Source organism: Phocoena phocoena, chromosome 13, assembly GCF_963924675.1.
Source record: "Phocoena phocoena chromosome 13, mPhoPho1.1, whole genome shotgun sequence".
Taxonomy (NCBI): domain Eukaryota; kingdom Metazoa; phylum Chordata; class Mammalia; order Artiodactyla; family Phocoenidae; genus Phocoena; species Phocoena phocoena.
Window position 1 is genome coordinate 44353456 of NC_089231.1, and position 27197 is coordinate 44380652.

The 27197-nt window shown below is 37.7% G+C and overlaps 1 protein-coding gene across 3 annotated transcripts in view; it reads left to right on the forward strand.

Moving 5' to 3' along the window:
- The window catches only part of DSC3 (desmocollin 3), a 38108-nt gene that overhangs the window by 4171 nt on the left and 6740 nt on the right, over positions 1-27197 (forward strand). For 2 of the 3 annotated variants that reach the window (XM_065890112.1, XM_065890113.1), the window contains exons 2-13: positions 2094-2178; positions 4009-4214; positions 5534-5653; positions 10159-10314; positions 12016-12160; positions 14696-14862; positions 17429-17563; positions 17951-18136; positions 21135-21394; positions 21507-21649; positions 22561-22785; positions 24919-25134. In XM_065890112.1, the coding sequence (XP_065746184.1) occupies positions 2094-2178; positions 4009-4214; positions 5534-5653; positions 10159-10314; positions 12016-12160; positions 14696-14862; positions 17429-17563; positions 17951-18136; positions 21135-21394; positions 21507-21649; positions 22561-22785; positions 24919-25134 (2044 nt within the window). The remainder of the gene's footprint in view (positions 1-2093; positions 2179-4008; positions 4215-5533; positions 5654-10158; positions 10315-12015; positions 12161-14695; positions 14863-17428; positions 17564-17950; positions 18137-21134; positions 21395-21506; positions 21650-22560; positions 22786-24918; positions 25135-27197) is intronic. The other variant, XM_065890114.1, reaches the window with a different exon arrangement.

Here is a 27197-nt window from a genome sequence, read left to right on the forward strand (position 1 = left end):
CGTCAAGAAGAAAATGCAGTTAGGGAGAATTATATAGGGACTTTGAAAATAATAGTAATGTTTTATTTCTTAACTTTGAAGGTAAGTGCCCTAGTGTTTCTTTTATTATTTCTTAAAATACACGTGTACTTAGAGTATATCTTATGAAGAACAGTTAAAAAAGGAAAAAGAGGGCTTCCCTGGTGGCGCAGTGGTTGGGAGTCCGCCTGCCGATGGAGGGGACGCGGGTTCGTGCCCCGGTCCGGGGGGATCCCGCATGCCGCGGAGCGGCTGGGCCCGTGAGCCATGGCCGCTGAGCCTGTGCGTCCGGAGCCTGTGCTCCGCGGCGGGAGATGCCACAACAGTGAGAGGCCCTCGTACCGCAAAAAAAAAAAAAAAAAGGAAAAAGAAACAAGCAATATAGAGGATTAGCAAAACCAAATGCTATCATTTGAAAGTATAGACCAAACTGCTATGACTGAAAAAGTGAAAAATAGAGAAGGCACAGATAAGACGATATTAGGAATAAAAAGAGGCACAGTTATGGAGAGGACAGATGTTTTAAAAAGTAGATAATAATATTAATATATTATTCTAGTTCATTTGAAAAGAGACAAAATAGGCAATTTTCTACAAGATACAAATTACCAACGTTGACTCGAGGAGGTATACAAACTGTTAATAGACTTATAAAGACACTGAATTGGAAGCCAAATGTCTCCACATACACACACTGTCATATCCATCAAGCCCAGACCTGAGATAGGTGAATTTTTCCATAATTATATGGAACAGATAATCTCTACCTTATATACATTGTTTCAAAGAACAGAAAAAAGTGGAACTCTCCCTAACTCATTTTATGAGGATGGTATGAAGTTGAAAAGTAGCAGCCTGATCTTACTTGTGGACATATATTTGAAATACTAAAATAAGTGGCAGCAAACAAAACCAATAATGTATTTTTAAATATGTCAGGGCCTATTTATGAAATTTCAGTTCCACTCCATTCATCTATATGTTTGTCCTGACACTAGTACCACTCTGCCTTGATTATTGTATTTTTGTAGTAAGTTTTGAAATTGGGAAATCTTTCAACTTTGTTCTTTTTCAAGTTTATTTGGGTCTTTGGGTCCCTTGCATTTCCTCAAGGATTGATTTTTAATTTCTGCAAAAAAAGTTATTTGGGATTTCAATAGGGAGTGCATTGAATTTGTTAGATGAATTTTGGGAATACGTCTTTTAATCTATGAAGGTGGGATATCTATTGTGAATAGAATTGTTTGCTTAATTTTGTTTTCAGATTTTTTTATTGCTAGTATATAGGGAAACAATCGGTTTTTGTATGTTGATCTTGTATCCTGCAACCTTGCTGAAACCACTTATTATTTTTTTGATAGTTTTTAGTGGATTCCTTAGGATTTTCTATGTACAAGATCATATCATTTGAAAACAGAGACTATTTTATTTCTTCTTTCCCAATCTGGATGCCTTTACTTTTATTTGTGTGTGTGTGTAATTGCCCTGGCTAGAACCTCCAGTACAATGTTGAATAGAGGTGGTGAGAGTAGGCATCATTGTCTTGTTCTTTATGTCAGAGGAAAGCATTCAGTCTTTCTCTGTTAAGTAGGATGTTTTTCATAGATGCCCTTTATCACATTGAGCAAAATCTCTTGAATTCCTAGTTTGTTGAAAGTTTTTAATTGTAAGTCGGTGTTGGATTATGTCAATTGCTTGCATCTATTGAGATCATATGGCTTTGTTCTTTATTCTTTTTAAAAACTATGTTATTGAGGTGAAATGGACACACAAAAAGCTGTGCATATTCAATGTACACCAATTGATGAGCTTGGAGATAAGTATGTACCCGTGAGAACATCATCACCATCTATCCCATAAACATATCCATTACCTCCAAGTTTCCTCTCACCTTCTTTATATATTATTATTATTTTCTTTTGGTAAGAACACTTAACATAAGATTTACTCTCAGCAAAAATTTTAAGTATACAATACAGTATTGCGAGCTGTAGATCTCTAGGACTTATATATCTTGCATATCTAAAACTTAGTTCTTTATTCTATACTGTATTAATGTGACCATTTTTTCCTAGGTCTTCAGTTTTGCATGTGAAGCTTGCAAAAAGGTGATATTTCATATACCTTCCCAACTAGAGGCAGACAAAGTGCTTGGCAGAGGTGAGCAATTTCAAAACAGCGTTTTTTTGTTTTTGTTTTTTTTTTGCGGTACACGGGGCTCTCACTGTTGTGTCCTCTCCCATTGCGGAGCACAGGCTCCGGAGGCGCAGGCTCAGCGGCCATGGCTCACGGGCCCAGCCACTCCGCGGCATGTGGGATCTTCCTGGACCAGGGCACAAACCCGTGTCTCCTGCATCAGCAGGTGGACTCTCAACCACTGCGCCACCAGGGAAGCCCAAAACAGTGTTTTTAAAACAGAAATTTAATTTACTTATGCTGGAAAGAGCATGTTATCCAATCTTTGCCTTTTGGAATTAGCCGGAACCAATAATTAGATACAAGTCAAGTTTAAAATATATGTTCTATTCTTTAGAACTCTATAGAATTCTCTCATCGATTCTAATGAACATGTGCTAATCCACGCTTTTGTAGTCACTTATGTTTTAACAGTAAAAATTACATAAAGAATTACATGTAGAATGTAGCCCTTTCATTACTCTAGGATTCTAAGCACTGGAGAGATATAGGTAAGGACCTGAGAGAATCAGAGCAGTATTTTTATCAATGCCATAGCTGCAGTGAGAACTATAACAAGGTGAACTATTCCATTCAAAACTGCGCTTAATCAGCCATTTGCACACTTGAGAAGTTAGGGAACCTCAACCTTTCCCAACAGCTGGGAAGCTCTGTCCAGGTGGACTTCCCCTGTGGTACAGGGAATACTGGAGGAAAGCATCATGTTTTTTTCAGAGATATAGCTTGTCCCAGAGACGCCACATTAATTTTCAACAGTGTCCCATTTCTGGGAAGGAAGAAAGGAGAGGATGTAAAGAGAAGTCGGGGGTGTTCCTCCAGGGGAATAGACCAGAGGTTATCACTCTGATAAAAATATGAACACGAGAGAAATGTGTCATCACTTCTAAAGATATTCACTTCATTTTGACTTAACGTTTCCATCTGTGACAGATTTGGATTAAAGTGAAAACACTATACATGGGTAACATGAATCTTTTGAGATGATATTACTTAAGTGAGTATTAGGTTATTACTTAAGTGTGTATTAATGTATCAGTTTGGTTTCTGTCAAAGCAGATAGTGGACGAATGGGATGGATTTGATACTTTTGATATAAGTATCTTGTATGATACTTGTATGATACTTGTATGATACTTATATTTTATGACTTTTCACTTGGGAAAATTTCCAGGGGGAGAGGATTCCACATAGCATTTCACTGGGGAGCCCGGGAAAGCAAGGAACAGGAACACAAAGAGAACTCTGGGCCCCTGGGGCGTTGGTGAGGGTCGGGGTGGGGGGTGGGGGAGATGTGACAGAAAAGTGCTAGTGGGAAGAATTTAAAGATTTTTCTTACTTGACTGTTTGCCAGACTCATACACTCTGTCACTCTTTGTGTGAAACTTCTGGCTTAACACAGGTGAATCTTAAAAGATTCAGACTATATTGTTAAGGAAAACGTTTCTGTTTGTTTATCCAGCTGTGTGGGCGGGCATGTAGCTCAGCTTTGTCATGATTGCAACACACAGACGTCTTTAATAGGAAGATCATTTTCATAAGCCTCTTAGAAGCATATAAAGGTTTAAAAAACCTTATTTAATACAAATATACAATCCAGAATTGTCATTTTTTTAACAGAGAAAGTATTATCACTTTAAAAAATTACATGTAAAGAGTCTTAAGATATTTGATAAATGCAGAGTGATTGGTTCATTTCACTTCAGGATTTTGAAGAAGATTGTATAAATTATTTTAACACTGTTTTTCTTTTTGCATGTGTTTCTTACGTTACAACTTGGAAATTCCTACTTGCAGTTAATTTGAAAGAGTGCCTCGGATCTGCAGACCACATCCAATCCAGTGATCCTGATTTCAGAGTTCTAGAAGATGGATCAGTATACACAGCCCATGCTGTTGTGTTGTCTGATGAGAAAAGATATTTCACCATATGGCTTTCTGACTCAGAGAAACAGACACAGAAAGAGATTCCTGTGCTCCTGGAACATCAGAAGGTATTCAAAGTACATTGATATTTTCAGGCATGTTTTTCTTCTCATTTAAATACTCTCATTAAAGGTTGCAAAGAAGACAAAAGAAAAAATAGGATTTATTTTCCTCATCTTTTCTCTTCCTTCTCTTTGCTTTCCCTTCCTTCCTCCTCCCTTCCCTCCTTCTCCTTCCCTTTTCAACACTGATTAGACATTGGATCTTACTTTGTTAAATCTAAATGACACCTCCTCTGTGAAGGTTTCTTCCACCTCTAAATTAGTCTACTTGCTTTTGTGTGCCAGTGTCAGTTTGGTTATCCCTCTGTTGTAGCATTGGGCATTTTTTATTAGCACAAACAATTTACCTGTCGTTGTTTAAGGGCATGAATCAATCCCTTTTGTGTTTATAGCCTCATTTACACCAGACCCATAGTCAATAGGTACATGTTAAATTAATATTAAGTGCAGTAGTTCCCAGTGAATAAGAGGTTGATTTCAAGTGCCACAGTGATCCTGATGTTAAAATAGGATGGAAATCCTGGAGTATGTATGCGTCTGAATGGTATTAGCCATCACTCAGTGATTGTTGACTGTAGTTCTAAATTCCATGTCGTGAGGAATGCCGTTGTGAAAGTACTCACTGGATTACAACTAATCGATGTGAAGTGTATTAATGAAAAAGTCATCTAAATGCTTAAATGACTGCTTAGATGGAAATCACTAAAAACTCCAGTAGTACTTTCTACAGTGATGGAAATGTTCTGTAATCTGCACTGTGTGATATGGTCACCCAATATTAATGGCTACTGCTACTTAGCATGTGGCTGGTACAACTGAAGGGTGGATTTATATTTTATTTCATTCTAATTAGTTTAAATAGTCACACGTGGCTTGTGGCTACCATATCGGACAGTGCAGGTAGAGTGCTCAGGCAATGAAGAACATGCATTACCTCACTATAGTTCACCTGAGAGCATGAGGTTTTAGCAGAAAGAACAAGTAAGTGCTGTCTATAGATTGTCTGAAAGCGGATGTGTTCTCCATCTCATTTTGGGATGGAACAGGAAGAACTGAGAGTACAATGATAATTTTCCTAACCTGAAAGTATGGTCAGTGTTGGAAAGGTATGTGAAATTAAATTCTTTGGTTCATGAAACCTTTAAAGTCTGGATACATTCTTTCTTATCCTTCTAACACAAAGAAGACCTTATTATCTGGTCTTTAGTTTCAGCATGGAAATTCCTGACACTGAGCCTCCAGAGAGGTGTTAGATTTATGGTCCATCCACTGTTTTACAATGAAGTAGGCTGTGATGCTTTTGTTTATTGTTAATTTTCTTTCTCTAAATTCAGGTACTGAGGAAGAGACACACTAAAGAGACTGTTCTTAGGCGTTCCAAGAGGAGATGGGCGCCTATCCCCTGCTCAATGCAAGAGAATTCCTTGGGCCCTTTCCCTTTGTTCCTTCAACAGGTAGGTTTTCCATTCCTTCTGATTGGGATTGCTAAATTAGTTCCAAGAGTCTGTTCTGTCCAGGTTTTAATAACTCTTTAAACATTTAAAAATCAACAGATTTGATTGAAGATATGCATGGAGAGTCATAAAAGTACATAAAATGGGAAAATCACTAAAAAGCTAATAATGAGAAAAACTAGAAAATCACTAAAAAACTAATAATAATAATATGAGAAAGACTCTACAGCCACTAAATGATCTTTATTAGTTTATGCATTCACTTAGCAGCCGGCTATAGAGCACCTACCCTGTCCTGTGGAAGGCACTGCTCTAAGTACTGAAGCTAGAAATACATTTAGTCATGGCCTTTGCTCTCATGTATTTTATGAGTCTAGTGAGGAAGACAGAAGTTGGCAAATGATTGCAATACTGCATGATGAGTGCTGAGATGGAGCTGGGTCGGGGTGATTTGAGAATTCATGGGCTGAAATGCTGTAAAAAACAGAAAAAAGACTTAGAGGGGGAGGCATCTGAGCTAAAGCCTGAAGGGTGGGAGAGTGTCATGCAGGTAAATCACTGTGGAAGAAGAGAGGGGGACAGAGGTGCAAGCAAGCATGGCTCCTCACGGGAGCTCACAGAGCTTAGTCTTCCTGTGTGTGATGGGCGTGGAGCAGGGAGATGGGGCAGAAGAGGCAGGTAGGGTCCACCCAGAACTGGCCAGGTGTGCTCTGCTAGATAGTTTAACTTTTTCCTAAAAACAAGACGTTTTTAAGCAGGGTCAGCTTTACTTTGCATAAAGATCCAAATGGAATATACACAATGGAAATAACGACTGAGTTGAGGCTATGGCATAATGCTTGCCTTTTCCCCTTACATTTCTATTACTGTGGTTGATGTTTAATACCAGTGGTGCCACCTGTGTCCTACTTGTTTATGTTTTTAACTATGCTTCCAGTGTCTTTCACACTTGTAGAAAATTCTATCCAGTTCTGGACCCTGGTTTCTTCTCTTAGATTATTGTACTTTAAGCACTGGTGAAAGTGTATTAAGAAATGACTTCTGTTTACCAAACTTATACTGGTCAGAGGTAATTTTGGTCTTTGCACTGTTAAACCAGTCACCACTTCTAGTCCTCATTTCCTTGTCGTGTGTCCATTTGATTTAGCCGACCTGTCCCTCCTCCTTCACATCGCTTCTAGGACAACAGTCACCTAGTTTTCCACTTTTCTCACTGGCCGCTCCTTCTTAGTATGTTTCGCTGGTTCTTCTTCATTCCCACATCCTCCCAACCCTCACCACCCTGACCCCTCAGTCTCTAAATTTGGAGAGCTCCAGGGCTCAGACTATGAACCTTGTGTAATGTTTATTTATATTCACTCTCTCGGTGATCTCATCCAGCCTCATAGCTTTAAGTACTTTTTTTTTTTTTTTTTTTTGTGGTACGCCGGCCTCTCACTGTTGTGGCCTCTCCCATTGCGGAGCACAGGCTCCGGACGCGCAGGCTCAGCGGCCACGGCCCACGGGCCCAGCTGCTCCGCGGAATGTGGGATCTTCCCGGACCGGGGCACGAACCCATGTCCCCTGCATCGGCAGGCGGACTCTCAACCACTGCGCCATCAGGGAAGCCCCTAAGTACTTTTTATACATTGGAAACTTAAGACTTCATATCTCCAGCCCAAGTTGCCTAATTAATATTCCCACTTGGAATTTCAGTAGACATTTCAAACTTAACGTATAAAAATCAAATGTTTGCATTTTCTTATAAAAAATATCCTCCCCTCTCAGTTAATGGCAGCTGCATCCTTTCAGTTCTTGGGGCAGTAGAGTCCATTCGGTAAGGTTTTAGTTGCGGAGAGCACAATTCTCTTTGAGGAATTAACAGAGGGATTTATGATAGTGTATTAAACAGTTTACAGAATTGTTGGGAAGGCTCAAGAAACAAACTTTAGGTTGAATTTTCAGGAACGAATCTCCTAGCTACCCCACAGAATCTATAACCAAGGGACATACTGCTTTCTTCATGATGGGGAAGCCAGTCATTTTAGAGCCAAAGTGCCACTGCCATGGTCAGGAAACTGCACTGGGCAAGGAACCGCCACAGGCAGGAAGCTGCTCCTCCAATTGCAGCTCCAAAACAATCTTAACTGCTTCCATCAGTGTTCACAAAAAGATTGATCTATATCCTGTCTCTCAACATCCACGAAGTCTGTGAAAAACCATTAGAACTTCTGCTGCTGCAGGAAAAAAGAAAAAAAAATTGCACCACAAAGAGCCAGCAAAAACAGTAGAAGCAGCAAAAAGGAGGCATCTATCTCCCTTATGGCTTCCAAATTTCATGCAAGCACACCTGACTGTCTGTATTTTAATTCAGAACCCTTGTTTCAAGAGACCCTGGAAAAGGGAGAGTTTTTGGTTTGTTTTTTTTTTTTTTTTTTTTTTTTTTGCGGAGCACAGGCTCTGGACGCGCAGGCTCAGCGGCCATGGCTCACGGGCCCAGCCGCTCCGCAGCATGTGGGATCTTCCCGGACCGGGGCACGAACCCGTGTCCCCTGCATCGGCAGGCGGACTCTCAATCACTGCACCACCAGGGAAGCCCTTTTGGTTTGTTTTTATCTGAATCTTTCTAATATCTACACTATGAGAGGACACAGTAGAAGGAGGTGAAATCGATGTTGAGCCCCAATTTACCATATCCATCCATTCTTTATAGTTAAAATTTTAATTCCTGTATTATAATAGGATAAGGATATAGCCACATTTTACCAAGATCTCAAATCATAGTGGCTAAAGCATGACAGAGATTTAGTCCTTTCATGTCAACCTGTGATCTGGTAAAGAGGTTCTAATTTGAGAAATCACCAGGGGCCCAGGATTCTTTCCGTTTTAAGCTTGGCCATCCTTCCAGGTTGAAGATGGCTCATCACTGTGTCCCATTGAGGGAACACACTCCTCCACTTTCTAGAGTACAGTCTGGATCCTGCATGTATTATTATTATTATTATTATTATTATTATTATTTTGCGGTACGCGGGCTTCTCACTGTTGTGGCCTCTCCCGTTGCGGAGCACAGGCTCCGGACGCGCAGGCTCAGCGGCCATGGCTCACGGGCCTAGCCGCTCCGTGGCATGTGGGATCTTCCCGCACCAGGGCACGAACCCGTGTCCCCTGCATCGGCACGCGGACTCTCAACCACTGCGCCACCAGGGAAGCCCCTGCAGGTATTATTTTTGCACACACCCTATTTTTTTTTTTTTTCCGGTACGCGGGCCTCTCAGTGCTGTGGCCTCTCCCGTTGTGGAGCACAGGCTCCGGACGCGCAGGCTCAGTGGCCATGGTTCACGGGCCCAGCCGCTCCGCGGCATGTGGGACCTTCCCGGACCAGGGCACGAACCCCCATCCCCTGCATCGGCCGGCGGACTCTCAACCACTGTGCCACCAGGGAAGCCCCACACACCCTATTGACCTGACCTTTTTGTGTGGTCATACCTAATTGCAAGGGAGACTGAGAAAAGTCTTTCTTCCAGGCAACCTTGTGCTCAACTGTAAATTCTAATACTAAGGAAGATAGGCAGAATAGACATCAGGGGATACTTGCACCCACTGACATAGTGTCATCCCTGACTTCTGTCTTCACACCATGCAGCCAACCAACTGGCACATTCTGTTGGCTGTATCTTCAAATTATATCCAGAATCTAACCACTTCTCACAACCCCTATTGCTACCACGCTGGTCTAACAAACAGTTCTCTCTCCCCTGAATTCTTGCAGTAACTTTCTAAATGGCCTTCCTGCTTCTTCCTTTACCTGCCCACCCAAGTCTAATCTTAACAGAACACCAAGAATTCTCCTTCTAAAATATAAATCAGATACTACTCTTGTCTAAATTCTCCATTGGCTCCCCATCTGACTCCAAGCAGAAGTCAGCATCCTTGGAATCTCTTAACATGCCGTGGCCCTATTTCTGCATTCGTCCTCCTCTCCGACTTCCTTTTCCCATAGTTCTGTCTATTCCAACCACAGTGGCCTCCTTGCTCCTTGAACACTCCAGGAACGACCCTGGTCTGGTTGTTTTGCACTTCCTGTTTCCTCTGCCAGGAAGAGTCTTCCCTATTTATTCTCATTCTTCTAATTTTTGTTAATTCCCCTCCCTAAGGAACATTACAACTGGCATTCCTTTCAACAGTATATGAGAATCCCTGTTTACCTCACCCCTGTCCACAGTGGGTGTTATTGCTTTTTTCTACCTTTGCCAAATCACTAGATGGGAAACTGTGCCTTAATATGAGGTTGTCTTTGGCTACTATTTATGTTGAACATTGTTTTCATTAAATTTGAGCAGTTTAAAAAAATCTTTTGCCAAATTACCATTGTTCATTACCATTTTGCATGTTGATGAAGTGACAAAGGTGATTATTATATTATTAAAGTCATCTCTTTAAAATAAAAAAATATATAAACATATAAGTTGTATTTAAAAATAGCATTTTCATGAAAAATTTTTTACATATGCTTTTCCTCTTAGGTTCAGTCTGACGCGGCACAGAACTATACCGTCTTCTACTCAATAAGTGGGCGTGGAGTTGACCAAGAACCTTTAAATCTGTTTTTCATAGAAAGAGACACTGGAAATCTGTATTGTACCCGGCCTGTGGATCGTGAAGAATATGATGTTTTTGATGTAGGACTTTTATTGATACACATAACTTTAAATGATTAAACTATAATCATAGTTTAAACTAAACTTCTGATAGCGCATCTACTCTTTCCTGTCTTCTGAACTTCTTCTTAGAGGGCATCTGAAAGACAAAGGAAATAGATTGTGTAATATTATGGAATACTTGGTCTGCTCTTTATCTCAACTTGTATTAGGTAAGCCTCAAATGAAGCCAAGAAATTTAATTGTATTTGGATGTAAAATTCCAGCAAATTTGCAGGAGTTGGTTTTGCTTATGAGATTCTCTTTCTCTCTCTGGTCGTGGTACTTTCTCCTCTCTCCGAGACAGGGCCACAGTTGACTGGAAGGGTCCTCTTCCAGTGTCCCTCTTCTGCTCTGTGTTTTTTGTTTTTCCTTTTTTGGTCTTTGTTCCACCTGTCTAATTATCTGATGATATCCGAGAAGTATATAAGGAAGCAAAACTGGGAGACCAAGTCCAAACAAGGCATAATAAGCCAGCATTCTGATGTGGATGAACTTACATCAATGGGGAATCATTCAGACAATTTTCAGTGTAATATGGTCAATGCTCTGGGGTCATGTGGTACAGGGGGACCGATTCCCCATAGGAAAGAGGGATTCTCTTCCTAAAAGAAGAGGGAAGAGATGCTGGGTAAGTAAACTTGACTGATGTTCACCACATGACATTTCTTTGCTCTTGGCTGGAAAAATTTCAACTCAGTGTTGTAATCACATGCTGAATAGAAATACGTTCTATTTGTCCACCGATAGGGGTCTAGTTAAATAAATTACAGTATGTCTATGTGGTAGATTATTAGACTGCCAATAAATCCCATTTTCAAAGCATGTTTAAGGGCTTTGGGAAATGGTTACAGCATAAAGTCGTTTGTTTGCTTTTTGGAAAAAAAGGATATAAGCTTACAGTAGTATGATCTCAATTTTTGTGTACAAATATATACACAGAAGGGACTGAAGGAATACATCAAATGTGAACAGTACTTATCTCTGGGTAGTAGGTCATGGATTTTTCTTTTCTTCTTTTGTACTTTACAGAATTTTAAAATTTATCATGATAAGGATGTTTCTTTTATAATTGAAATAGTGCACCTTTATGGAAAAATTGTTTATATTAAAAAATCATTTAAAAATGAAAAAAAGAAATAAGTTCTATTTGACATTACATTGCTTTTGATTAATTAGTAATGTGGAAACTGTTAAATGTATTTTGTTAGAAAACCTCTTACAAATATGTGGTCTATGAGGTTAAACAATAAAGGGGCTCAGTAGTGACAAAGTTGGGACTCATTTAGATGATATAGTCAGGATTTTCCCCATTGCAGGGAGGTTAACTGTTCTTCCCAATACAATTTTATGATTATGGGGAGAATAAGGACTGTAATCCACGTCTCCATATTCACATTTAATTCCTTAGTCTCATGACCTGAGTAGTCTCTGATTCTCTGTACTCTGACCTAGGTTTTATTTGAAGTGTAGGCACTTCTACCAAACATTGGATACTTTTAACTGTAGTTAAAGTCTTTCTATGTTTGATGTTTTGATAACTAAAGAAGCATTGAATAGGAATTTTTGAAGTGATTTATTATTGAAAAGATTTGCAGAGGAGGTAGTAGATAAAGCATAGTATTCTTGCATGCTGGAATCTTTTATAATGGACCGTTGAACTTGCTTTTCACTGTTTTACAGCTGATTGCCCATGCGTCAACTGCAGATGGGTATACAGCAGACTTACCTCTTCCACTGCCCATCAGAGTGGAGGATGAAAACGACAACTACCCTGTTTTCACAGAAGCAATTTATAATTTTGAAGTTCCAGAAAGCAGTAGAATTGGTAAGACAACTTTTAGGAGTAAAATGTGCTATGTTAAATGTTTATATACTTTGTTTGAGAGGTTGAGTTTTTACTCAAAGCCAGATCATCCTGAGATGACACTGGACCAACAGCTACTTACCAGAATACATTTAATCCTATCAAATCGAATCAATGTGTAATTTACAAGGTATTATAGGAGTTTGTAGTGTTGTTGGTATGATACCAATGAATTATAAAGGCAGATAACAGTTATTCAAGCTTTGTACCATATTTGGCTTATATACTTTATTTCATCTTATTATTATGTGGGTTTATCATTATTCCTAGCTCCAAGGGAGGACATGCAGGGTAGAATGTACGATAAAACTAAAATCAATGTAGATAGTTTTATTAGGTTTTATTTAGGAAGGTGTTGAATGATATCCACTGAGGATACAATTTTTTAAGCTCTTATCCATATTGTCTCTTCTCTTTAAACTACTACTTTACTACTTCCAATTTAGAGTGAATACAGGAATAACTTTAGAGAAACTTGCATTGTGTGTTCTCCATCCTAAACACTTGCTCTCACATGTGGAAAACCAAAGTGTTTCACTTCAATAGGCCCTTAAATGTGGCATTCTTAATGTCTTCTGAGACTTGCAATATGGAGAATAACCACTCACAATAAAGTTGAAAGGAAGTGAACTCAACCATAGAGGATTAGCTAACTTGCTTATTAAAGTTTCTAGGAGTTACTTAGATCTTCAGTGGATTGTTGTAACTGCTCTTTCCTTTTATATTTTAGTTTGATAATTTGATGTCACAGATGTTAACCTCTTTATTACTCACATGGTGCAATTAAAAAAATTATTGTTGCTTTGGAGTTTAGGAAACCTAGTTTTTGATTCAGGGTCTGTTATTATTTCACTGTGCGAACTAATGGAAGTTCCTTTGAGTTCTCTGATCTATAAAATGAGTTAATTATGTTTGATGACTTATAATGTTTTTAACCTCACAAGTCTATGACTCTTACATTTTTCTATTTTCAAAGAGGGATGATTGGTTTTAGACTCTTCGTTGAACATTCTGTTCTCTTTGGTAGTAACAGAGAAGGATCTAGGGCAAACACTTTGATGCCCAGATGCACCCAGAATACTTTAAGCATATCACACCAGTAGGTTCAGCCCTGTTAAGGCTGTGCTACTCTGAAGGTGTTCTCTGAGTTTGCCTTAACTCACACACAGAGGGTTTGGGCAAAGGGTGCTCAATGAATAGTGAAATATAGCACTCATGGAAAAGAATTTTCAAGTCAAGATCTTAGGAAGGTTTTATGTAATAAGTAAAGGAGTTCTGTATCCAGAGAATTAAAATAGTGTTTATGTCTTCCTGACTGTCAATGAAATTGCAGGAAGAAAATGTATGTCTTATAAAGATTATATAAACAGTTTTCTATGAAAAGATAATTTATTTTCTTATAATAATAAGATTATTACTTCATGTCTTCATATTGATCCACTGCAGAAATCTTTTTGTTACTTTTAAGTATGTATTTGGACATTCTCTACAAATTTATATCTATATCTATGTATACATATATATATATACTTAAGCACACATATACACACAAATATAAAGTTTAAGGATATAATGACAAAATTATTTAAAACTAATACTTCCTTGCATTAATAGTTTTACTTGGCTTTTATTTCCCTCAAATATAAAACTTCAATGAATATATATATATATACATATATATATGTATATGATTGTATGTGTCTATGTATTGTTCCTCAGGCCAACCTCACATACAGGGCTATAGGCAAAGTGGTTCTATGTATTATAATTTCATGGGCATTGGAACACTATCCTTAGACTATAAAAATACCACCTGTATGTACTCTTTGATACCTGAAGTCCTTTATCAGAGCAATATTCTTACTTTGCATACTGATGAAAAATACTAATAGCTCTAACTGCAGAAACAGTTAACTTAAATTCTCCCTGAATGGTAAATAGTATGAAATAAGATTAAGTGGGGCTGGGGGCAGTGAGGTTTGGATACAAATCTGGTGAAAGAGAAGGAGGCAAATCAAGAACTAGCAAAAAATAGAATAGAAAAGAGACTGAGATGTGAAAGGTCAACTTCATCATCTATCCAGTTAAAACCCAAGTCAGCCTTGATTTAGTTATTAATCAAAACTTTGATTTAAAAAAATCTGATTGCTTAGGAGACATGGTTTCTCTCTCCAGCTAGGTTAGTTATTGCAGTATGTGGGAATATGTGTTGAAATTATTCTTGGATGCCATTTAAATAAGTTTTTAATAAATTTACTATCAAACAGTTTAAGCTGTGGGCAAAGTAAGAGTATGCCTTGATTCTCAGCATCAGAGTGTTTCATATTATAAATTTGAAGTCATCTTCATCAGTACTATGTAAAGATGGAATATCTCTGGTAAGAAATACATCGTAAATGAGGTTTCCACCATCACTGTTAGAATTTGAGAAGTGTAGATATGCCTAAACATATTTTGCAATTCTGGAAAGTAAAGACTCTTTTTTTAAACATGTAGGTACTACAGTGGGAGTGATTTATGCCACAGACAGAGATGAACCAGACACGATGCATACGCGCCTGATGTATAGCATTTTGGAGCAGACGCCAGGAAAACCTGGGATCTTTTCTGTGCATCCCAGCACAGGTGTTATCACAACAGTCTCTTATTATTTGGACAGAGAGGTAGCTTTCACAATCCGTAGATTATCATTTCACTTGGGGTTGAACCCACCACCCCCAATTTACTATAATTTGCTATCCTGTGGATTAGGAGTTTCTCATTTTATTTTATTTAGGCATAAGACAATAAGAATTCCTGGCTATGTTACCTGTTTTTATATTATTTCTATTTCCTTATGTAAGAGAAACCATGAGGAATAGAAATAAAGATCAACTGGTGTTCAGAAGGGGTGAGAAAAAAAGATATTGCTATGAATGTTGATATTATTGAATAATACTTTATTTCTTGTGTATGGCTAGTTGGTTCCAGCTCAATTCTCATGTAGGACAATTAGTGTTGCTTGTTCCATGGGTATAGATTATACCCTGATCCCTATCCAGTTATTATAGATATGTACTTTTAATCAGGAAAGGATTAGTTGAGATAAAGTTGATAGATTATTAAAAATCTGTAACACTATTTGGATGATAGTAATAGCATATTTTTACATGTATAGCACTTGATGTTCAAATTCTTTATGCATAATTTGATCTCATCTTTATAATTTCCTTGTTTGATTAGATAGAGGTTATATCCAATCTATAGGGGAGAAAGGTGACAGAAGGATTGATTGACTTGCCCAGGTCAGATTACTGCACTGAATCTTCTGATCTTGCTCTTGTCCATTTCATCAGCCCATATTTAACTCAGAGTCTTGCATTATTGACTGAGGCAGATCAATCAATTTCATATGTACAAAGTAGCTTTATTAGAACACTTCAGTGGTTCCCACTAAAACTAGAGTAACATAAATGGAAGGATCGATACGACTGGGAGAGATATTATAAAGAAGAAATCAGCAGGATTTGATGTCAGAGCAAAAGGGAGAGGTGGTGAGAACCTATAAAAAAGAATAAAAAAGAGTACAAAGGTTTTATTTATTATTATTTTTATTTTTGTGGGGTCAGGACATGCTATGTGATAAAATATATAATGGCCATAATAAATGGGAAAGTTTGAAGGGAACAATATGAATGTGTTTTGAATCTGTGGAATATTTAGAGATGATATGGTAATCAAGTGAAAACAAGGATTTTTCCTAATTTTTCAATATTGACAAATGAGGCTTAGAGAAATTAAATAAGTTAAGGTTACACAGCTTGTAAGATACAGATTTGGGGTCAAATCCAGATATGCTTGCTTGATCAAAAAAAATTTAATGGGATTTTGTGGGGAACAACCATGAGGTATGTTGTAGGGGACAATACAGGAAGTAAAGAAATGAACAAGGGAGCTAGAGAAACTGCATTTAGAAGAAGAAAAAGCAGGGTCTCAGAGAGTGCGTTTCGGGGTGGGAATGTTGGTTTCCACCGTGAAAGAAGGATGAGTAAAATAAAGACCAAGGAAGGGAGAGAGGGAAATAGAAAATGAAGAAGAACAAAAGGAGTGGAGTGGCTAAAGAAGAGTAAAATAGAAGGAAAGGCAACAGAGGTGATTGTGTCACAGACCAGGGACTCCATTTCATCATCAACACACCATTTGCAAACTCCATTCGCAGAAGTCAACAGTGACCACCTAATTGCCTAATCCAAAGGTTAATCAGTAAAACTCTCTCTAGTGCTGGCAATTATTAAAACCCTCTCTTCTCTTGGATTTCTGGTTCTCCTCCTGCTTCTCTGATCTTTTGTTTTGAGTGTCTGTCCTTTGCTTTGTCTTCTTACTTCCCTCCTGCTTGAAATGCTCTTGTTCCTTATATCCTCAGCTCTTCTCATCCTTTAACCTCTCCCAGGAAATCAGATTCTTGCCATAATCTCAACCACTATCTACATACTGCTGACTCCCAGATTGGTGTTTCTGGCCTTGAACTCCCCTGAAGTATAGGGCCATCTATCCAGCTGTCTTCTAGACCTTTCTCCTTAGATTTCCCATAGGAACGTAAAATTCAGTATCCACCAGACGAAACTCAGTTTTTTCGCCTCTCCTTGCCAACCTTGCCAGTGTTCACTTCCTCAGAGAACCGCTGTCTTCCTGTATTGGTTGGTGATACTTCTGTGTGCCTGTTATCCAGGTAGTACACCTGAGCAGCATCCTCCACCCCCTCTTTCTCTCGTAGCTTGTGCATACCATCTGTTCTTAAGTCCAACTCCATTCTGACTTACAGATAACTTTCCTAACTTTCTTTCCTTTTGTCCTCATTGCTAATGCCCCAGCTTTGTACTATTTCAGGAGCCTTTAACTGGTTTCTTTGAATCTCAGCTCAGCTTACTCCAAATTGTGCTCGACCTTCTTTTAAATATATTCTTTCTCAGACTCAACTGTTTCTATTTTGTGCTCCCACTATGACTCCCATAAAACCTTTCCCATTACCTGCTGCTTAAGCAGAAGTCTACGTTCTTACTCTGGATCTTGTAATTGAATTTCTGCTTACCTTTTCAGCTTTATTCCTGTCTACCATGTCTTTGGGTATATACAAATAGGGAAATCAAATAAAAGCATGGATATACACCAATCAAGTGTGAACAACTGAGGTTTCCTTTATAAATCTAAACAAGGTTTTCAAAGCTAATTAAATATTTGCTTTGTTTTCAGGTTGTAGACAAGTACTCATTGATAATGAAAGTGCAAGACATGAATGGTCAATTTTTTGGATTGATGAATACAGCAACTTGCATCATAACAGTAAAAGATTCAAATGACAATCTACCCAGTTTCAGACAAAATGCTGTAAGTAGATAATATCAAAATTGATCTCTATTGTTATCTTTATTTAATCTGAATTAATAAAATATTTATCATACTTTGAAGTATGCATGTTTATTTTATCAATAAAATGAAATACCTGACATATAAATATCTTTTATTTATTCATAATAGTATTTATATTCTCTCCCTTTTGTTAAAGACCATAGCATTAGTCTTTTATTTGTAACAAAGTTCTTCATTCATTTAAAAGATAACCCTTAGTAAAACAGTGCTTTTGTGATTCATGTATTAAAATAATCTAGGCAAAAGCTGTAAGAACAAGTACTTTTGGAGTGGAAGAAACATTTTACTTTCTTTGTAAAAGTTTCCTTTATAAAGTAAGTCTTTAATGAGCTTTCTCTGTTTCAGTATGAAGCATCAGTAGAGGAAAATACGTTCGATGTGGAAATCTTACGAATGCCTGTAGAAGATATGGATTTAATTAACACTGCCAATTGGAGAGCCAATTTTACTATTTTAAAGGGCAATGAAAATGGACATTTCAAAATCAGTACAGACAAAGAAACTAATGAAGGTGTTCTCTGTGTTGTAAAGGTAAAGTAATAATGAGTAATAGACAATTTGGCAAGTTAAGTTTTAATCAACTAATGGTTTAATCAACTAAGTAGTTTTAGATCATAGACTTTACAAGTTGGAAGAGAACTTAATCTATTTAGTTCACTTGTTCTGCTTTAATGCTGCCTTTCTTCTATAATTTGTTACCAGCTATTAGGCATCTAGCTTATGCTTGAACAGTCTCGATCGTAAGAATCTCTGTGTATCCATTGGCAGCTTATTCCATATCTGGAGAACTCTAATTCTCAGAAGGCCTTACTTTTACTGTGCCTAAATTATTCTCCTTGTAACCCGTGTCTTTGGACCAGGTTTTATCTCTAATGTTATACAAAACAGGTATAATCCTTTGAAAAGGCTGTGATGTCTATTTGAGATTTACCTTCTCTAGGATAAATATTCCCAATTCCTCTAACTATTCTTTACATGATATAATTTAGAGGCTCATATTCTTCTCTCTGTGTCTCTCTCTCTCTTGAATATATGACTGGTTGTATCTGAACTTCTTAAAGGTAATATTGAGGATGAAATATAGTATTACATCAAACAGCACTGAATGAACGTATTCTTTGTTCTATATGTTGTATTTTTGGTAGTACTGTTACGTTCTAGGGTCCAGGTTATAAGGGCAGAAAAGGCTCTTTTGGGAAGGACTCTTGGTTTTATATTCCTTACCCAGAAAAAGAAAGAAAATTGTCCTGTAGTGTAAAGCAGCACTTACTGTGTGCGCTAATGTTAAATGTCATTCTTATAACAATTGTACAGAAGAGAAAACTTAGTCTCAGAGACATTAAGAAACCTACCCAAAGTGACACAGCTCAGATGTAGTAGAGAGAGGATTTGAGTCTATGTTTCTTTGATTCCAGGTTATCTGCTCTTAAGCCCTGTGTTAAATTGCTTTGCATAGCTCTGTGATCTTGGAAAATTAGCCTCTGTAAAATATAAATAATATTTCTCTCTGCCTTCCTAGTAGCTGTTCAAATATGATAATGAAAATGAGAGCACTTGGTAAACTATAGGATATTAGTATTACATTTTTAGAAGTCACATCATGTTCTTGGGAATAGTGTTATAATTTTCCATAATAGATAACTTTTTTGAAACTGTAGAGTATGAGCTAATTCAGTCTTTAGCTGGGTGTCCTGGGTAATCTTTCCATCTTAGTATTTTCTCTGCATTTCAGCAACAGCAGCAGTGCATCAGAGCTTGAGTGAGGAAGACAGTTCTTGGTCATTCTCAACGTGGAAAGCCCTCACATCCATCTTCACAACAATACATTTTCTAGGGAATTGTTAGCATCTTAGTGCAGATATGGGATATTTTTGGACAATTTTTTTTCAGTTGATGAAACAAGGTATCCTATGGTTGAAGAGAATTCATATTTTTTCATTAATCATTGATTTCATCCCACCAGATTTCTAAATCTTGCCGAGTTTTAAGCTACTACAGCAATATCCAGTTTAAGCCTTAAAAGATTGCATTAAAAATCTCTAGGGCTTTTAGCAAGTAACTCTAGATTGAATAACTGCACCTCTTCTAGGGCAGCAGCTGTTTTCTAAATTTCCATCCATTTCTCAATGCTAGCAGACTCTCAGCCTGATCATAGCAATACGAGCAATTTGTGAGGTAGTGTTCATTAGCGGCAAATAAACAGACATTAATCCTTTTCTCTCTTGGCGCTCCAGTTTCTGGGATATTAATAAAAGAATCAAAAAGAATTTCACATACGTTTTGTAGATTCTAAGACTCAGAACTTTTCTTGACTTCTTATTGGACTTGTGGTATCAGTATCTCAGCTCGATAATGCCTAGATGTGGAGATGTGGAGAAAGGCTTAAACCCAAAATTTTACTCATCAGTTTTGATTTTGTTCAGTGTTCAGCCAGTGATTATTTTGAGAAGCAGAAAGAGAATGAAAGAAAAAGTGCGTTAGCTTTTCAGTACAGTGTAAAATACTGTTTTATGGATTTGGCTTGTTTGCTATATAAAAATCAATTGTAACCAAAGAATTGATTTAGAAGATTTTAGAGGCTGGTGAGTCAATTAAGCAGAAGGATTATGGTGTGGTGGTTAGGAAAATGGACTCATACCAGACTACCTGGCTTGAAACTCCAGCTCGAATGGGTTTCTTTTGGCTTTGAGAAACCCAGTTTATTTCCTCTTCTTCACTTTCCTGCTCTCTAAAATGGGGATGACGATAATAATAGTGCCAATAGCACATTATATTTTTCTTACCCCTCTGCATTCTTCACTGTGACAGTTTCATTGGATAAACTACAAACAATGCCAAAGTATAATTCTCAAATTGTCAAAAATAAAATTTTCATAAAAATAGTTAGCATGGGTAAAAAGTTTACTTATCAGTGAGGGACTCAGCAAAAAGCCAAAGCAGCTTCCTAGAAGAAATGAGAAGCTGTATGGATTTTGATAAAAGGAAAAGCTGAAATAAAGATTGCTTAGTTATATGCCTTAGAGGACAATTAAAACATGCATTTGAAATACCATTTCTATCAGAGAGAAAATAAAATCACTGCACCATTTCAGCTTTAAGTCAACATCTAGTTTTATAAGAGCTGTAAAATGTCTGGGCCCTCATCAGTGGTAAATAGTAAGTTGAACCTTCTCCGAGAGTCAGATGACCCTTAGGCTGGTCTTCTAAATAAGGCCAGAAGAACACGGTCATGTTTTTGCATTATCTTCAGGTTCAGAATAATTTTCCTTAGTAAGAATGAGCTATAAAAATATTTTAGGAATTGCTTTCCCACAACTCCATAAAACCACCTGCAGAAACTTTCTGACCACTCTTGCTAAAGGCTTAGTGAAGAATCACCTCTCTCTTTAGCAAAGGATAAAAGTCAATATTGGCTAAGTGAGAGCACAGAATTTATGTAGCACTGTTCATATCGACAAAAGATCACTTGCTATTTGAAATACCAAATGTATTTTACACTGATGTTCATATACTTGTCCTTTTTTTAAAGCCACTGAATTATGAAGAAAACCGTCAAATGATCCTGGAAATTGAAGTAGGCAATGAAGCTCCATTTACTGGAGATGTGACACTCAGAATGGCAAACATGAACAGAGCCGTGGTCACAGTTGATGTGAAGGATCAGGACGAAGGGCCTGAATGCAGACCTGCAGTCCAATATGTACAGATTAAAGAAAACTCCCCAGTGGGTTCAAAGATCAATGGATATGAGGCATATGACCCTGAAACTAGAAGTAGCAGTGGTTTAAGGTACAAAGAAATGTATAACCACATACTAATTATGTATTTGTAATAATTGAGACAGTAATATATTTTAATACATTTTATAGTGCTAAAAACTATTTTTACTTTTTATTAACAGGTACAAATTATTGCATGACCCGAAAGGGTGGATCACCATTAATGAAATTTCGGGCTCATTCAAAACTTCCAAAATCTTAGACAGGGAGGCTGTAACTCCCATAAGTGCCTTGTATAATGTTACAGTCCTGGCAATAGATAAAGGTAAGACACCAGCTTTCATCTGGTATGTTATAAAAGAATTAGAGAATAAACTTCATTTATTCTTGTGCAGAATTATCCTTGTGCTAAGTATATAGAATTCTTAGAAATTACTTTAAAGATTGTTTCTATTTATCTTAATCATCAAACAAGGTGAAACTGCTTGGTGACATGAAACCATGCCTTATTTATCTTTATATCCCTAGCATGGCAGCATCTTAAATGCCTATAGATCTCTATGTCAGAGGACAGAGATGAAACTTAAGTCTAGGACTAGATGAAATGGTCTCACCAGACTCTTCTAGATCTCTTTACATCATTTTAAATTGAGCTGTTAAATAGCTCAGCTGACTATTAAGTCAAAATAATTCTTTCCTTGAATTCTGTTCCTTAAAGTAACCCAGAGTTTCTCAACCCTGGCTACGTATTAAAATAATTTGGGACATTTAAAAAAATATCAAGGTGTAGACACTACCTCAGACCAACTGAATCAGAATCCCTGGTTGGGGAGCCGGGGCATCGTATATTTTTTAAAATCTCCCTAGGTGGTTTAAATGTGTACCAGGATTAGAGTAACTTTTCTGTAGTCACTTTACTGTTCCTTAACATCTGGACCAAAAGAAACCCAAGGAAATAGAGAGTTTGAAATTCAGACATTTAGTTTTACTTTCTGGTAATAATTCTGGTAAAAGTTTTATGGCCAGTTATATCTGATACTTTCAACAGCATACTCATTTTAGGCGATCTACAGGTTTCATTTATCCATCTACCTTCTTATTTACCATTTTCTCTAATGATCAGAGTTTATTTAAAAAAAAAAACCCATACATCATATGTAGAATCTAGTTGATTATTTTTCTTAAGAAACTATAAAAGTCTATGAACTACACTAAACTTTTTTCCTTTCTTCCTAGATGGTAGATCATGTACTGGAACCATTGCAGTTAAAATTGAAGATAAGAATGATAATCCACCAGAAATACTTCAAAATTATCTAGTAATTTGCAAACCAAAGATGGAGTATGTTGACATTTCAGCTGTTGATCCTGACGAGCCCATCCACGGCCCTCCATTTCACTTCAGCTTGGCAAAAACTTCTCCAGATATCAACAGACTATGGACCCTTGCCAAAGTTAATGGTATTTCATCAAAAATAATGATTTATATGCTCTGAAATAAGTGAGAATGGATTTAGTGCTTTACTCACCTGAAGCATAATGTAAAATGGATTCTCATGAACATATTTTAGAAGGCTAACTAACTTTTGCACACATTGTGTGGGACCTGTGTTTTATATTGTACATAAAATGAAAAAAAATCATAATTTTTATGAAGGCAGAATTTACATTTACAACAAAGACAAAAAATCCTTGTTAAAATATTGAGCAACTTATCATTAAAACAAACTGTTCTTGCTGTGTTTTTGAAGTAACTACTGTGCGATGAGGAAAGAACAGAAGGTGGGAGGCTTAAATTTTAGTGTAAGCACGCTCTGGAAATGAGAGATCTGGGTATGTGGGATAAACACTCTATAACATTCTGGAAGGAAACATGGTGGGCTGTGGACAGAGGCCTGGCATTGAAGCCTGCAGTGCAGACTGCTACAGTAGTGGTTTCTGAGGTGTACAGTTTTCTATGTTATAGCCATAGTTCACTGCTGTTTTGTTGCTATGTTGTGCTCTTTCATGCAATTCAACTTTTGCATATGCTGTTCCTTCTGCCTAGACTACCTCCTTCCCACTTCTTAGCTTGATATTAATTCATAATATTTATGGAGCACCTACTATCTACCTGTTGTATCTACATGTAATCTACATGTTGTATTCTTATTTGTTTACCTTTCTGCTCTAATACATGACTTTCTCAGAACATTTGTAACCCATCTGTGTATTTCCAGCACCTAGCCCAGTGCTTGGTAGACGCTAACTGCTTAATAAATGTTTGTTTAATCAATAATTGATAAACAAATATGCATGAAATCAGGAAAATACTAGGGCAATAAGTAAATCAGGGTTGTGAGAGTTTAGAAGGTTTTAGTAGGAATGCCGAGAGATTTGGTGGGAGTGGTGACGAAGGGCCTTATGTACTAGCTGAGGAGGCTGACCTTTGTATGGTTGGTGACAGCAGGTACGCATTGAGAGTGTACAAGTAAGGCAATGCTGTACCAGGTTTATGTCTTAAAAACAGTGACACTGATAACAGTTAGGAGGGCAGTTTGAAGAGTGCAGAGTTGAGTAGCAGGGAAAGTCAGCGGCTGCTGCACTAGTACGAGTGAATGGACATGAATATGGCTCTTGGTCTTGAGGTAATGAATAAGCCTGTGGTCTTGAGGGACGAGAGAGATTTGAAGGATTTTACTTTAACCACAATATAATCCTGAAAAGTTCCAAATAAACCTTAGTGGTAATTCACATTCCTCTGGGGAGCTTTGTGTCTGAGGTGTAGCCAGAAATCTTTGAAGTTCTCAACAGCTCTAACAGCGCATTTAAGAAAGGCTTAGAAATTACAGATCACTTCCAGGAGGTGCATTATGGTATTTTGTCATTTCACTTATTGAAAAACCCAAACGATTGCAATTGCCATTGAAAGTGTGTGGAGCTTTTGGTCAGTTGATAATAAGGTCATTGAAATAAGGTAGCAAGTTCATTGGGGAAATATCACTGTTCGTAAAAACTTGTATTGTTAGGCTATAGATATGTCTGTGTTTTTGTAAGCCTTATACCTAGCCTGGGTGATGTTAATTAGTTTTCTGGTATTGAGATTACTTCCACAGGGAAGTGTTAAATACCAAGGGTCAGTTGCCCTTTGAGAAATTACCTTATACATAAAGATGGTGGACAGGTACCAGAAGATAAATGGATAAGAAAATATGAACTTAAGACATCTCTTGTGTGTAACTATTGGTGTTAATTTTTTATGAGTACCATAAACTGGTACTTTAGAGAAATGCTTGGAGTGTATGTCAAGAGCCAATCTAGCATCATTAGCTTGTAGATAAGGGAGGAAATAAGGGAATACTAAATATTGCTGAAAGGCTGCTGGATCACTCCAATGCCAAATTATTTCTTTAAGCCTCTCTTCTAAAACGTTACAGTGGGCAACATACATCTGGTGATATTAGTGCCTGAAAAGGTTGAAGATCGTCATCTTTTTTTATCCATTTTCACATGGAAGGTGGTTCCTTGAGAATAGTGTCTTTAAAAATAGGTGTGGTGGAACAGATGTTAGAGGAGGAATCAATGTTCATTAAAAATATCATTCTTTTCTTTCAGATACAGCTGCCCGTCTTTCATATCGGAAAGATGCCAAATTTCAAGAATATGATATTTCCATTACCGTAAAAGATGGAGAAGGTCAATCTGCAACAAAAACCTTGAGAGTGAACCTCTGTGATTGTACTCACCCAGATCAATGTCGCGTGACTGCAGGAGCGATACTTGGCAAATGGGCGATCCTCGCGATACTTCTGGGTATAGCATTGCTTTTCTGTAAGTCCTTTTACTTACCTGACTTTGAAATATAAAATAAATATCTGAGTGCAGGAAAAGGTCTTTAAAAAGAAATCTTGTCCAGCTATCTGTCAGGTGTGAGTCCCCTTTACAAATTCTTTTTGTATTATTTTCTGAGTTCTGAGTGAATATTTTCTGTGAAAAGCAGCAAAATCCTTTTTGAGATCAAAGATTTCATACTTGGACAGAACTGTTGAAAATGCCTTAGATTTTGCCAAACCTGTCAATGTATAACTTTTATTTCTTGGTCCTCATACTACCCCTTTTAAGGCTAAATCAAACAATCTAAAACTTCTGCCATATGCAAGTCCACTAAAAGCCACTTTCATGTCATGTCATTTTCATTTCAGCTACAGACTTATGGGAGGTGTTCAAATCACAGCAATATCTCTTCTTGGGTGTATCCTACCAGGTTAATTAAATTCTATTAACCTCCTCCTAACCAGTTATGTAGTTCCCAATGGTGCCGTATTTTTTCTTCTCTTTTCATTTCCATTCAATCCTTCAGCTTATTTTAGCTGTTGTTCCTTTATTCTGTGATAGGACTAGTGGTTAAGAGTAAGACTCTGGAACCAGACTGTCTGGGTTTGGACCCTAGCTCTATTATTTGTAAGACATGTGACCTGGGGCAAGTTACTTCACTGTGCTTCAGTTTCCTCATCTGTAAAAAGGGATAATTGTAGTAGGTTATTTTATGGGGTAGCACCGGAGATTCATTGAGTTAACGCATGTGAAGAGCTTAAAACAGTGCATGGTACATTTCTAATAAGTGTTTATTATCTTTTATCAACTCAAAAAAATAAATATATATTGAACACCTACTATATACCAGAACTGTCTAGGTGCTTGGGATTCATCAATGAACAAAGCAGACAAAAGCAAACAAGCCAAAACAAAGTCTGCCTTGTGACAGTAAAGTAATAAATAAATTAAATGCTGTGGAGGAAAAAAATAGAGCCAGATAATTAGGGTCTCTGGTGCTGTAAAGTGTGTGTGGGTGAGTGCGGGCGATGGGTGCTAGTGATAGTAATTTTCAGTAGATGGTTGGGCCAGCCTAACTGAGAAGGTTATCATTGATGGTTTTTGGAAAAGGTGAAAGAGGCAGCCAAGAATACTTAAGGAAGAGCTTTCAGTCAGAGGAGAAAGTCAGTTCAAAGGCCCTAAAGTGAGGGAATGCTTGAGAAATCAAGGAAGGCAGGGAGACCAGTGTGGCCTGAGAGTAGAGAGAGGATGAGGGAAGAGGAGTGTAGGAAGTGGAACCAGAAAGGTAACAAGGGGCCACACAGAGTTGGTGAGGGTTGGTACACTTCTTCTGTGAACGGCAAGATAGTATATATTTTAAACTTTGCAGGCCATATGGTTTCATTTGTAACCAATCAAATCTGCCCTTGTAGCGAGAGAGCAGCCATAGAAAACATTTAAACCACAGGCATGGCTGTGTTCCATTAGAACTTTATTTATGGACACTAAAATTTGAATTTCATATAATTTTCCCGTGTAATAAACTATTTTGATTTTTTCCAGTCATTTAAACATATAAAAACCACAGCTCATGAGTCATACAAAACATGGTGGGCTGGATTTGGGGCCGTAGGTTGGCAATCCTTGGTATAGGGGCTTGTAGAACATTGTAAAGAGTTGTTGTTGCTGTTAGCTTTATTATCATGTATTTCAACCTCCCACAATTACGAGGCAGAATGAAAATTCTGAATAGGCAAAATACAAAGTAAGTTTAATTAAGATACTTGGAGATAAATCTATTCTGGGAAGAAAAGTCTGCTTTGTTATCTTTTCATATTGGCAAACCATTCTTTTGGGAATCAGTAAATCTCTTTAAAGTCTTTGTCTTAAAAAATGTCATGGGGGCTTCCCTGGTGGCGCAGTGCTTGAGAGTCCGCCTGCCGATGCAGGGGACACGGGTTCGTGCCCCAGTCCACGGGAATCCCACGTGCCGCGGAGCGGCTGGGCCCGTGAGCCATGGCCCACGGAGCCTGTGCTCCGCAACGGGAGAGGCTGCAGTGGTGAGAGGCCCGCTTACCGCA